This window comes from Crinia signifera, chromosome 19 (genome assembly GCF_055691185.1).
Source record: "Crinia signifera chromosome 19, ASM5569118v1, whole genome shotgun sequence".
Taxonomy (NCBI): Eukaryota; Metazoa; Chordata; class Amphibia; order Anura; family Myobatrachidae; genus Crinia; species Crinia signifera.
This window is the reverse complement of record NC_139226.1, coordinates 131,466,285-131,481,705: the sequence shown is the minus strand read 5'-3', so window position 1 is coordinate 131,481,705 and position 15,421 is coordinate 131,466,285. Positions and strand designations below refer to the sequence as shown.

Here is a 15,421-nt window from a genome sequence, read left to right as displayed (position 1 = left end):
GTGATAGTGATGGATTGTGGGTGACGGCAGCGTAAGGGTGGCCGGTGATGGTGACGTATAGTGGGTTACAGCAGCGTGAGGGTGATGGCCAGTGGGTGATAGTGACGGGTAGTAGGTGAAAGCTGTTTATGTACGCAGTGTCACCTGGGTGTCACCCGCAGTTGTAGAGTTGTACTGGCTCGGGGGGCACATGCCATCCTGCCACCTGACACAGTCCGCCACTGGAACTTGGGCCCCTAGCATCAAGATGACCCAGAATATATGCATTACTGGCCTGTGCCAGCAATGTATATATTACTAGCTAATACGTAATCATTGGTGCCCAGTGGTAACAATAATATATACATTGCTGGTCTGTGCCAGCAATGTATATATTACTAGCTAATACCTAATCATTGGTGCCCAGTGGTACCAATAATATATACATTGCTGGTCTGTGCCAGCAATGTATATATTACTGGCTTATTAATAACATTGGTGCCCAGTGGTGCCAGTAATATATACATTGCTGGCATGTGCCAGCAATGTATACATTACTGCATTATAAACATTATTGGTGGCCAGTGGTGCCATCTATATACATTGCTGGCATGTGCCAGCAATGTATATTAATGGCTTGTTAATAACATTGGTGCCCAGTGGTGCCAGTAATATATACATTGCTGGCCTGTGCCAGCAATGTATATATTACTGCATTATAAATATCATTGGTGGCCAGTGGTGCCAGGAATATATACATTGCTGGCATGTGCCAGCAATGTATATATTACTGCCTTAAATCATTGGTGGTCAGCGGCTGCGTGTGCATACATAATGATACATGCACTGTGCGGAGCAGGGGGAAGATGCAGCCAGTGAGCCGGGGGCGGGGCATTCGGACGGGGGCGGGGCGCTCCGGCGTGCGTGTAGCCAGGAGGGGAGAGAAGTCTGTGCTGTAGGACAGGTCTGCAGCGTGTGCCGTCACTGCCGTGTGAGCCGGTCAGCGTGGGAGCGAGGAGGGGTGAGTAATGTATAAGCAGGGGGAGGGAGCGGGCGGTCAGCTGGGCTGAAAGTCTGTGATCTTTCAGCCCGGCTGCCGTACACATTTAGCGATGATGGCTAAAAAACCAGCCATCATCGCTAGATGTGCTGGTAAAACCAGCAGACTGCCCACCTCGGTAGCGATGATGCGGGAGCGCGCATCATCGCTAGTCGGGGATCTCTGGCCCATACACACTAGGCAATTTTGAGCTGAAAATCGGCCAAAACACCCGTTTTGACCGATTTTCAGCTCAAAATCGTCAAATGTGTATGGGCCTTTAGTCTAAGCAAAAGGTCCCAGAGTAGGAGAATACAGCATGAGTAACTTGTCGATTATTTGTTAAAGCTTTATTTCCCTCTCTTTAGATCAATGTCTTACAAGCCAAAAAGAAGTTTGAAATTCTAGATGCTGTAAGTAAAACATAAGCAAATAAGCTTGTCTGCAATTTTCTGTGTGCTGGATATAGCCAGTGCCAATCCCTTATTCTCAATGACGCACCATGCACCATGATGTCAGGATGTCAGCAATTAGTACTAATCTGCCTAAATTTTGACTGCATGCACTGACTTAGTTAGCAAGAGATATTTAATCTCTTGAAGCATACACACAGAGAGATCAGTGCTTACTTTCTAAGCAGTCTAGTCAGATTGCTTAGAAAATAGCACAAATTAGCTCCGTGTGTATGCCCCTTAACGCTCTCCTCCTCCGGCGGCCTAACCCTAACCCTTCCCTCCGGGGGCCTAACCCTTCCCTCCGGCGGCCTAACTCTAACTCTCCCCTCCGGTGGCCTAACCCTAAGGCTGGTTTCACACACTCCGGCTCCTGCCGGACAGCGAAAACCCACACGGCCAGGGAGCCGTGCCGCACACACTGATTTATCATGGAGGTGATGGCCACAGCCCGGCAGCCGTCCCTTCCAGTGGCGGGATCCGGCTGCAGCCGTGCGGCCGGGCCGTGGCCGTCCCGTGTGAATGGAAACAATAGTGTCCATTCACAACTAATGTGTGCGGCACGGCTCCCTGGCCGTGCGGGATTTCACCGTCCGGCAGCAGCCGGAGTGTGTGAAACCGGCCTTACTCTCCCCTCCGGCGGGCCTAACCCTAACTCTCCCCTCCGGCGGGCCTAACCCTAACTCTCCCCTCCGGCGGGCCTAACCCTAACTCTCCCCTCCGGCGGGCCTAACCCTAACTCTCCCCTCCGGCGGGCCTAACCCTAACTCTCCCCTCCGGCGGGCCTAACCCTAACTCTCCCCTCCGGCGGGCCTAACCCTAACTCTCCCCTCCGGCGGGCCTAACCCTAACTCTCCCCTCCGGCGGGCCTAACCCTAACTCTCCCCTCCGGCGGGCCTAACCCTAACTCTCCCCTCCGGCGGGCCTAACCCTAACTCTCCCCTCGCGCGGCCTAACCCTAACTCTCCCCTCGCGCGGCCTAACCCTAACTCTCCCCTCGCGCGGCCTAACCCTAACTCTCCCCTCGCGCGGCTTACCCTAACTCTCCCCTCGTGCGGCCTAACCCTAACTCTCCCCTCCGGTGGCCTAACCCTAACTCTCCCCTCGTGCGGCCTAACCCTAACTCTCCCCTCCTGTGGCCTAACCCTGATTTGCAAATAGAGGGAAGAGATTTTTAGGTACAGTTTAATAGAGTGTATCTAAACAATGGCACATGCCGGATAAATAATTGTTTTATATATATATATGACTCTTGGGGTCTAAATATGTTGCTTAATGTGTTGTTCCCTAGATAGGCAGCATATGGTTCTAATACCTCTGTACATTTCATACCCAAACCATTTTCCCAAGCACCAATTGATCAGATCTATGTCCACATATTCTCTGTAAAGTGCTGTGAAGTATGTATGTGTGTGTGTGTGCTATAAATAACTATTGATAAATAATAAATGTCACAATTGTTCACGTGTATGCAGCCCATTGGGACAGGTCAGCCTAATTAACACACATTGATTTTGAGAACAGGTCCCCTTGAGCCAACACATGCCCTCACTTGTGGCTAATTGTAGCTACAGCAACCTGGTCACCCGCATTGCAGCGTCTAGAATGCGCATCAATACTGTATATTGATGTAGAAATACAAACAAGGAAAGTGTAAAACAAATACCTGTCAATATATTTATAATTATTGGTTGAATATGTGATGTTGTATAGAGGGGGATGAAGTTGTAACCCGTGTTCTTTTCCTTTGCACAGATGTTGTCCTTCATGCATGCTCAGTACACCTTCTTCCAGCAGGGGTACAGTTTACTAAATGAACTGAATCCGTACATGAAACAACTGGCCTCGGAGGTACGTATGCCTTTGTGTTAGGACACGTCATCTGGCCACGTGTAATGGGCCTTACCAAAACCAAGAAATCATATTTGCTTATCTCCTCTGTATAGGAAATTTACCTTACAGAGTGGCTTATATGCAGATGATATGATTATTATACACAAAGTGTTATACAGTATTATACACAACATGTTATACAGTATTATACACAACGTGTTATACAGTATTATACACAACATGTTATACAGTATTATACACAATGTGTTATACAGTATATTATACACAACATGATATACAGTATTATACACAACGTGTTATACAGTATTATACACAACGTGTTATACAGTATTATACACACCATGTTATACAGTATTATACACAACGTGTTATACAGTATATTATACACAACATGTTACACAGTATTATACACAACGTGTTATACAGTATTATACACAACGTGTTATACAGTATTATACACAGCGTGTTATACAGTATATTATACACAACATGTTATACAGTATTATACACAACATGTTATACAGTATTATACACAACGTGTTATACAGTATATTATACACAACGTGTTATACAGTATTATACACAACATGATATACAGTATTATACACAACATGTTCTACAGTATTATACACAACATGTTATACAGTATTATACACAACATGTTATACAGTATATTATACACAACGTGTTATACAGTATTATACACACCATGTTATACAGTATTATACACAACGTGTTATACAGTATATTATACACAACATGTTATACAGTATATTATACACAACGTGTTATACAGTATTATACACAGCGTGTTATACAGTATATTATACACAACGTGTTATACAGTATTATACACACCATGTTATACAGTATTATACACAACGTGTTATACAGTATATTATACACAACGTGTTATACAGTATTATACACAACATGTTATACAGTATATTATACACAACATGTTATACAGTATATTATACACAACATGATATACAGTATATTATACACAACGTGTTATACAGTATTATACACAACGTGTTATACAGTATTATACACAACGTGTTATACAGTATATTATACACAACGTGTTATACAGTATATTATACACAACATGTTATACAGTATATTATACACAACATGTTATACAGTATTATACACAACATGTTATACAGTATATTATACACAACGTGTTATACAGTATTATACACAACGTGTTATACAGTACAATACACAACGTGTTATACAGTATATTATACACAACGTGATATACAGTATATTATACACAACGTGTTACACAGTATATTATACACAACATGTTATACAGTATTATACACAACATGTTATACAGTATTATACACAACGTGTTATACAGTATATTATACACAACGTGTTATACAGTATTATACACAACATGTTATACAGTATGTAAAGGAGAAGAAGGAACGACTCTCTTTTTTGTTGGGGCACTCTTAGTAAATGATTTAAACTAGTAACCTATACAATTATGGTTACTAAACTGTCTGAGATGAGTATATGGTTGGGATTAAGGGTACTAGCTCAGGGATGGGGAGTAAAGTGGATGAATGCTAGCCGCACATAATGTTAGAGGGTGGACTGTTCCACCCCAAGGTGAGTTCTGGGCGTTATTTTAAAAATTAACTTTTATTGGGTATAAGATAAAATGATTTCTAGACAGACATTTACAGACATTGAACACAAAACATTTAGACAAATTAGGGTAACCCCTAAGTTTCTGTGCCCTAGGGGCACTTGGTCCTCCTGTGATACCTTCACTGAGGTCGATTTTAAACAAAATCTCGGGTGGAATTAGAAACCCCCTCTGAGATGGGTGGCGTATAGGAGTCACTGTCACTTGCCAATGTTGGCTATATCTCTATTTAAAAGGTCCCTCGTTTTCAGGGGGGACTTGATAATGATAGCGGGGTCAAAGGTTTAATGTGTACATTCGAGAAATAAACACCAATCACTTCGCATGCTTTATGTCTATCGAATGAGGTCAGAAATTACCAGCATAAACCATCAATCACACTGTCTGAGAGGAAATACAGTGCATACATTTCTGAATTAGATTACAGTGTTACATTTCTTTTAGAAATAATGTTCCACAGAGGATTGACCCTTGTGCAGGAATTTACTACAATGTATGCAGTTATTTACAATTTGCTAAATGCAACAATACACCATTCTAAAGGCCCATACACACTCGAAGATTTTCATTTCAAAAGACTTTGCCAAAATCTTTGAAAGATATATCTGTCACCAAAGTAGTGCGTACACACTGAGCTATTTTCACCAAAGAGCAATAGATTTTCAGGAGGCGAAAGACTTTGCTGAAAATCTTTCATATATAAGGCAATTTACATAATGGGCGGTGTTTGACTTCCAAGGGAGGGAGCAGCGGACATTTTATTCAGTGCATTTCTGTTCTTGGGGCCTGGTTCAGAACTGATTGCTGGACTGTGTATCAAAAATGTAGCTAAGGCGGCACCTTTACAGGTGCCTCAGTGACAGGGGCATGCCTTCAGCCAATATGAAAGCACATCCCTGTCACTGAAACCGATGTGATTGGGCACTGGGCAGCAGATTCAGCAGTGACTGCATCCGTCTGTCTCTGTCAGTGCTGTATAGGCATTTAGCTTAGCTGCGGGGCCACTCGTACTTGCACTCAGCCCCGCCGCAATTAACTTTTACCCGATGGCAGGGCCTGCCAAACCATCACGCTGGTCCCGGACGTGTTGATCGCCACACTGGAAGGCGCAGATAAGCTTCCACGCTGCCGCATTACAATTGCCAGGGAACCGGCTGCAAGTCAAACTTTGGCAGTGTGTGGCCGGGCTCCTTCTCTATGGTCTCTCCGGCTCTGCCCCCTGGCCCCTGGGGGGGGAGGGGGTGCCGGATCTGGACCCGCAGGGGGAGGGGTGCCTAGCCAGGTGCCTCATCAGCCCGCTGACCCCACTGCACACAGTGGTGCCGATAATATATACATTGCTGGCCTCTACCAGCAATATATATATTACTGGCTATAAATACAGTAAATAATCATTGGTGCCCAGTGGTGCCAGTAGTATATACATTGCTGGCATGTGCCAACAATGTATATACTACTGGCTTATGGCATAAGCATATCATTGGTGCCCAGTGGTGCCCGTAATATATACATTGCTGGCATGTGCCAACAATGTATATACTACTGGCTTATGGCATAAGAACATCATTGGTGCCCAGTGGTGACAGTAATATAAACATTGCTGGCACATGCCAGCAATGTATATATTACTGGCTTAAAAAAAAAAACATTGGTGACCAGTGGTGCTCCGTGTGGAGCAGGACGGAGGGAGGCGGGGGAGCAGGGCGGATGGAGGCGGGGCGTCAACTGCAAGCCCCGGGCAGCTGAACTGCCTGGACATGGAGTCGGAGGACGGAGGAAGCAGGACGGAGGGGGCGGGGCGTCAGCTGCAAGCCCCGTGCGGATGAACATGCCAGGAGCCGTGGGGAAGGTGCCGGGGGACCAGCGCGGTGGACGGTGGGGTGAGTATGAAGCAGGCTGGGGCGGAGGGGGAGGGAGCGGGGCGGTCCGCCGGGTTGAAAGTGGCTAATCTTTCAGCCCGGCGGCCGTACACACACAGCGATGATGGATGAAATACCATCCATCATCGCTGCATCTGCTGGTAAAACCAGCAGATGAACAACCTTACTAGCGATGATGCGGGAGCGCGCATCATCGCTAGTCGGGGATCGCTGACCCATACACACTGGGCGATTTTCATCTGAAAATCGGTCAAAACGGCTGTTTTAACCGATTTTCAGCTGAAAATCGTCAAGTGTGTATGGGCCTTTAGACAGAGAGAATTGTTATTGACTCCCTACGCCAAACAAATACTTTCAAAAGGTTTAGTGTTACTCATACAAGAGGACAAAAATTACTAGCCTGCTGTGGCCTGGTTACCAAAATATCCTTGGAAGGGTGAATATTTGGTTATTTAGCCTCCCCAACAGACACAAAATATATTTTACTAAATCACGTGAGACCCGCACAGTAAAGAAACTCATGAAGTAAAGCTGCACTGTGTTTACATGTGATATTTGTGAGAAAAATGATACTTTCAATTTCCCAAAACAGCACATCTAAATAGCAGGAAAAAGGTAGCAGTATAAACTCACTTGATGATTTACCCGCACTGGAATAGGGATGGGGTTAAAAGGAGGGGGAGGGAGGGTGGGTGCAGGAGAGGGGCAGATGGGGATGAAGGTGGGGTATGAGTTAGGATAAGGGTCCCGGTCAGCCCAATGGGTATGGGTGGTCCCACCGACTTTATATACCCATAACAGAAGGGAGAGTCTGGTTCAGGTAGGAAAGTCTCCTTTTCCCTCTAGCAGGTGATCTGCTCCAACTGTCAGCTGCCACTTGGTAAAAGTGGGCTTTTTTGGGTATTGTGGGGGATATAACCACCCTTGTAGGGTATCGGGTCAGAGGTGAACAGTGAAGACTGCTCTAGGTGATCCTCTATCGTAAGCGGCTGCTGCCCGGCCTTATATACCTGTGGGCTCAGGGTGGAATACTGTTCTATGGGAGAGGTCCCCCTTCTCTCACAGGACCTTCATACGCCCTGGGCCGGTTACCGTCAGTTTATCGGCGGACCTCCAAGGTATGGCGGGTGAGCGGGCTTACTTTGGCGCAACAGGAGGAGTGTGTCACCAGAGCAGTCAAGTGGGGAGACTTCTGTCCGGGCAGACCCCCAGATTCCCCTGCCTGGATAGTTTCCAAAGCAGGGTGAGTCGTGGGTACCGTACCTGGATGAGTATTCCCCGAACAGGGAGTAATGCCCTGAATAGTATATAGTCAGTGCTGTGACAGGTGTGCTTCAATCCTCCCAATGTGAGACGTCACTGTTGAAGGAGTTTTAGGCAACACCTATCATTGAGCCAGCTAATAAGAGGCAGTTCTGTCAGATAAACAAGAGGTTAAACGGAGATAAAGGAAAAGACAGGGGGAGAGGAAAAAGAGGGATGAGAGGGAACACAGGGGTGGGTGAGGCAGATTAGGAGGGATAGCGGGGGATGCGGGAGAAGGTGGTACCTGCCTGTGTACAGCGTACACACTTGTGGCATTAGGGACGTCCTCTATGCGGGCTGGAGGCTGCGCGAGGTGACGTCCTGTGTCTACACCTGTTCAATAGAGTAGCTGTGCGGGCTGTGTTGTGGGAGGCAGGAGGGTACTGGGGAGTCCCTCTTAAGCGCGGCTTCAGGTTAATCACTAACCGATGCTGCCGGACTTTCAGGCAGGCTTGGGTAGCTGCTGCGGGGGACACGCGGTGTCAGTGCTGCTTTCCCAGGGTTGCCAGGCGGTCAGATCCACGGGCGGTATCGGGTGGTCAGCGTCAGTGCTGCTGCTGCGGGAAGCGCTGAATGCTAGCGTCTGTCCCTCTGTTTCTCGCGTGAATGCGGCTGCTAAGGGAGGCGCTTGGTAGTAGCGTCACTCCCTCAAACCAACGATCGTTTCACCTGTGGGCTTCGTCAATTCAGAAATGTATGCACTGTATTTCCTCTCAGACAGTGTGATTGATGGTTTATGCTGGTAATTTCTGATCTCATTCGATAGACATAAAGCATGCGAAGTGATTGGTGTTTATTTCTCGAATGTACACATTAAACCTTTGACCCCGCTATCATTATCAAGTCCCCCCTGAAAACGAGGGACCTTTTAAATAGAGATATAGCCAACATTGGCAAGTGACAGTGACTCCTATACGCCACCCATCTCAGAGGGGGTTTCTAATTCCACCCGAGATTTTGTTTAAAATCGACCTCAGTGAAGGTATCACAGGAGGACCAAGTGCCCCTAGGGCACAGATACTTAGGGGTTACCCTAATTTGTCTAAATGTTTTGTGTTCAATGTCTGTAAATGTCTGTCTAGAAATCATTTTATCTTATACCCAATAAAAGTTAATTTTTAAAATAACGCCCAGAACTCACCTTGGGGTGGAACAGTCCACCCTCTAACATTATGTGCGGCTAGCATTCATCCACTTTACTCCCCATCCCTGAGCTAGTACCCTTAATCCCAACCATATACTCATCTCAGACAGTTTAGTAACCATAATTGTATAGGTTACTAGTTTAAATCATTTACTAAGAGTGCCCCAACAAAAAAGAGAGTCGTTCCTTCTTCTCCTTTACATTTATCTTTACTCTCTAGGGTGCACCTCCACACTCGTGATTTCCTGGGGAACCTCCTGTTCTCTGAATCCATTCGTATTGTGGATAGCTTAATTATTTGCTTACATATTCATACATTATCTTTCAACCTGTGCACTGGTCCATCTCCCTCTCCCCCTTTCCCCCAAACGTCATGTTATACAGTATATTATACACAACATGTTATACAGTATATTATACACAACGTGTTATACAGTATTATACAAAACATGTTATACAGTATTATACACAACGTGTTATACAGTATTATACACAACATGTTATACAGTATTATACACAACATGTTATACAGTATTATACACAACATGTTATACAGTATTATACACAACATGATATACAGTATTATACACAACATGATATACAGTATTATACACAACATGATATACAGTATTATACACAACATGATATACAGTATTATACACAACATGTTATACAGTATTATACACAACGTGTTATACAGTATTATACACAACATGTTATACAGTATTATACACAACGTGTTATACAGTATTATACACAGCGTGTTATACAGTATTATACACAGCGTGTTATACAGTATTATACACAACCTGTTATACAGTATTATACACAACGTGTTATACAGTATTATACCCAACATGTTATACAGTATATTATACACAACGTGTTATACAGTATTATACATAACCTGTTATACAGTATTATACACAACGTGTTATACAGTATTATACACAACGTGTTATACAGTATTATACACAACGTGTTATACAGTATTATACACAATGTGTTATACAGTATTATACACAACGTGTTATACAGTATATTATACACAACATGTTATACAGTATATTGTACACAACATGTTATACAGTATTATACACAACATGTTATACAGTATTATACACAACGTGTTATACAGTATTATACACAACATGATATACAGTATTATACACAACGTGTTATACAGTATTATACACAACGTGTTATACAGTATTATACACAACGTGTTATACAGTATTATACACAATGTGTTACACAGTATTATACACAACGTGTTATACAGTATATTATACACAACGTGTTATACAGTATTATACACAACATGTTATACAGTATTATACACAACATGTTATACAGTATATTATACACAACATGATATACAGTATTATACACAACGTGTTATACAGTATTATACACAACATGATATACAGTATTATACACAACGTGTTATACAGTATTATACACAACGTGTTATACAGTATTATACACAACATGATATACAGTATATTATACACAACGTGTTATACAGTATTATACACAACATGTTATACAGTATTATACACAACGTGTTATACAGTATTGTACACAACGTGTTATACAGTATATTATACACAACATGTTATACAGTATATTATACACAACATGATATACAGTATTATACACAACGTGTTATACAGTATTATACACAATGTGTTACACAGTATTATACACAACGTGTTATACAGTATATTATACACAACGTGTTATACAGTATTATACACAGCGTGTTATACAGTATTATACACAGCGTGTTATACAGTATTACACACAACGTGTTATACAGTATTACACACAACGTGTTATACAGTATATTATACACAACATGTTATACAGTATTATACACAACATGTTATACAGTATATTATACACAACATGATATACAGTATTATACACAACGTGTTATACAGTATTATATACAACATGTTATACAGTATTATACACAACGTGTTATACAGTATTATACACAATGTGTTATACAGTATTATACACAATGTGTTATACAGTATATTATACACAACATGTTATACAGTATTATACATAACGTGTTATACAGTATTATACACAACGTGTTATACAGTATTATACACAACGTGTTATACAGTATTATACACAACATGTTATACAGTATATTATACACAACGTGTTATACAGTATATTATACACAACGTGTTATACAGTATTATACACAACATGTTATACAGTATTATACACAACATGTTATACAGTATATTATACACAACGTGTTATACAGTATTATACACAACGTGTTATACAGTATTATACACAACGTGTTATACAGTATATTATACACAACGTGTTATACAGTATTATACACAACGTGTTATACAGTATTATACACAACGTGTTATACAGTATTATACACAACGTGTTATACAGTATTATACACAACATGTTATACAGTATTATACACAACATGTTATACAGTATTATACACAACATGTTATACAGTATTATACACAACGTGTTATACAGTATTATACACAACGTGTTATACAGTATTATACACAACGTGTTATACAGTATATTATACACAACGTGTTATACAGTATTATACACAACGTGTTATACAGTATTATACACAACATGTTATACAGTATATTATACACAACATGATATACAGTATTATACACAACGTGTTATACAGTATTATACACAACATGTTATACAGTATTATACACAACATGTTATACAGTATTATACACAACGTGTTTTACAGTATTATACACAACGTGTTTTACAGTATTATACACAACGTGTTATACAGTATTATACACAACGTGTTATACAGTATTATACACAACGTGTTATACAGTATTATACACAACGTGTTATACAGTATATTATACACAACATGATATACAGTATTATACACAACATGTTATACAGTATATTATACACAACGTGTTATACAGTATTATACACAACATGTTATACAGTATTATACACGTGTTACACAGTATATGATACACAACGTGTTATACAGTATTATACACAACATGTTATACAGTATATTATACACAACATGATATACAGTATTATACACAACGTGTTATACAGTATTATACACAACGTGTTATACAGTATTATACACAACGTGTTATACAGTATTATACACAACGTGTTATACAGTATTATACACAACATGTTATACAGTATATTATACACAACGTGTTATACAGTATTATACACAACGTGTTATACAGTATATTATACACAACGTGTTATACAGTATTATACACAACATGATATACAGTATATTATACACAACATGTTATACAGTATATTATACACAACATGATATACAGTATTATACACAATGTGTTATACAGTATTATACACAATGTGTTATACAGTATTATACACAACGTGTTATACAGTATTATACACAACGTGTTATACAGTATTATACACAACATGATATACAGTATTATACACAACGTGTTACACAGTATTGTACACAACGTGTTACACAGTATTGTACACAACGTGTTATACAGTATTATACACAACGTGTTATACAGTATTATACACAACGTGTTATACAGTATATTATTATACACAACGTGTTATACAGTATATTATACACAACGTGTTATACAGTATATTATACACAACGTGTTATACAGTATTATACACAACGTGTTATACAGTATTATACACAACGTGTTATACAGTATTACACACAACGTGTTACGCAGTATTACACACAACGTGTTACGCAGTATTACACACAACGTGTTACGCAGTATTACACACAACGTGTTACGCAGTATTACACACAACGTGTTACGCAGTATTATACACAACGTGTTACACAGTACTATACACAACGTGTTACACAGTACTATACACAAAGTGTTACACAGTATTGTACACAACGTGTTACACAGTATTGTACACAACGTGTTATACAGTATTGTACACAACGTGTTACGCAGTATTACACACAACGTGTTACGCAGTATTACACACAACGTGTTACGCAGTATTACACACAACGTGTTACGCAGTATTACACACAACGTGTTACGCAGTATTACACACAACGTGTTACGCAGTATTATACACAACGTGTTACACAGTACTATACACAACGTGTTACACAGTACTATACACAAAGTGTTACACAGTATTGTACACAACGTGTTACACAGTATTGTACACAACGTGTTATACAGTATTGTACACAACGTGTTACGCAGTATTACACACAACGTGTTACGCAGTATTACACACAACGTGTTACGCAGTATTACACACAACGTGTTACACAGTACTATACACAACGTGTTACACAGTACTATACACAAAGTGTTACACAGTATTGTACACAACGTGTTACACAGTATTGTACACAACGTGTTATACAGTATTGTACACAACGTGTTACGCAGTATTATACACAACGTGTTACACAGTATTATACACAACGTGTTATACAGTATATTATACACAACGTGTTATACAGTATTATACACAACGTGTTATACAGTATATTATACACAACGTGTTATACAGTATATTATACACAACGTGTTACACAGTATATTATACACAACGTGTTATACAGTATTATACACAACGTGTTATACAGTATTATACACAACATGATATACAGTATTATACACAACGTGTTACACAGTTTTGTACACAACGTGTTATACAGTATTATACACAACGTGTTATACAGTATTATACACAACGTGTTATACAGTATTATACACAACGTGTTATACAGTATTATACACAACGTGTTATACAGTATTATACACAACATGTTATACAGTATATTATACACAACATGTTATACAGTATTATACACAATGTGTTATACAGTATTATACACAACGTGTTATACAGTATTATACACAACGTGTTATACAGTATTATACACAACATGTTATACAGTATTATACACAATATGTTATACAGTATTATACACAACATGATATACAGTATATTATACACAACATGTTATACCGTATATTATACACAACATGTTATACCGTATATTATACACAACATGTTATACAGTATATTATACACAACATGTTATACAGTATTATATACAACGTGTTACACAGTATTATACACAACATGATATACAGTATATTATACACAACATGTTATACAGTATATTATACACAACATGTTATACAGTATATTATACACAACATGTTATACAGTATTATATACAACGTGTTACACAGTATTATACACAACGTGTTACACAGTACTATACACAACGTGTTACACAGTACTATACACAACGTGTTACACAGTACTATACACAAAGTGTTACACAGTATTATACACAACGTGTTATACAGTATTATACACAACGTGTTACACAGTATTGTACACAACGTGTTACACAGTATTGTACACAACGTGGTATACAGTATTGTACACAACGTGTTACGCAGTATTGCACACAACGTGTTACGCAGTATTACACACAACGTGTTACGCAGTATTATACACAACGGGGGAAATTTACTAAAGGAAATTTGTAAAAAAATAGGTGTATTTGTATCCAGAAATACACTCATTTTTGACATTTACTATCCCGAAAAGACGGCAATTCGTATTCGTGTTGATGTGCTATCAAGACGAATACGAATTGCCGTATTTTCGGGATAGTAAATGTCAAAAATAAGTGTATTTCTGGATACAAATACACCTATTTTTTACAAATTTCCTTTAGTAAATTTCCCCCAACGTGTTACACAGTACTATACACAAAGTGTTACACAGTACTATACACAAAGTGTTACACAGTATTGTACACAACGTGTTACACAGTATTGTACACAATTTGTTATACAGTATTGTACACAACGTGTTACGCAGTATTACACACAACGTGTTACGCAGTATTATACACAACGTGTTATACAGTATTATACACAACGTGTTATACAGTATTATACACAACGTGTTATACAGTATTATACACAACGTGTTATACAGTATTATACACAACGTGTTATACAGTATTATACACAACGTGTTATACAGTATATTATACACAACATG

General features: G+C 39.9%; 1 protein-coding gene across 5 annotated transcripts in view; it reads left to right on the top strand.

Moving 5' to 3' along the window:
• ACAP3 (ArfGAP with coiled-coil, ankyrin repeat and PH domains 3) overlaps positions 1-15,421 on the top strand; it is a 235,978-nt gene that overhangs the window by 155,040 nt on the left and 65,517 nt on the right. For all 5 annotated transcript variants that reach the window (XM_083163363.1, XM_083163362.1, XM_083163360.1 and 2 more), the window contains exons 7-8: positions 1,387-1,431; positions 3,226-3,321. In XM_083163363.1, the coding sequence (XP_083019489.1) occupies positions 1,387-1,431; positions 3,226-3,321 (141 nt within the window). The remainder of the gene's footprint in view (positions 1-1,386; positions 1,432-3,225; positions 3,322-15,421) is intronic.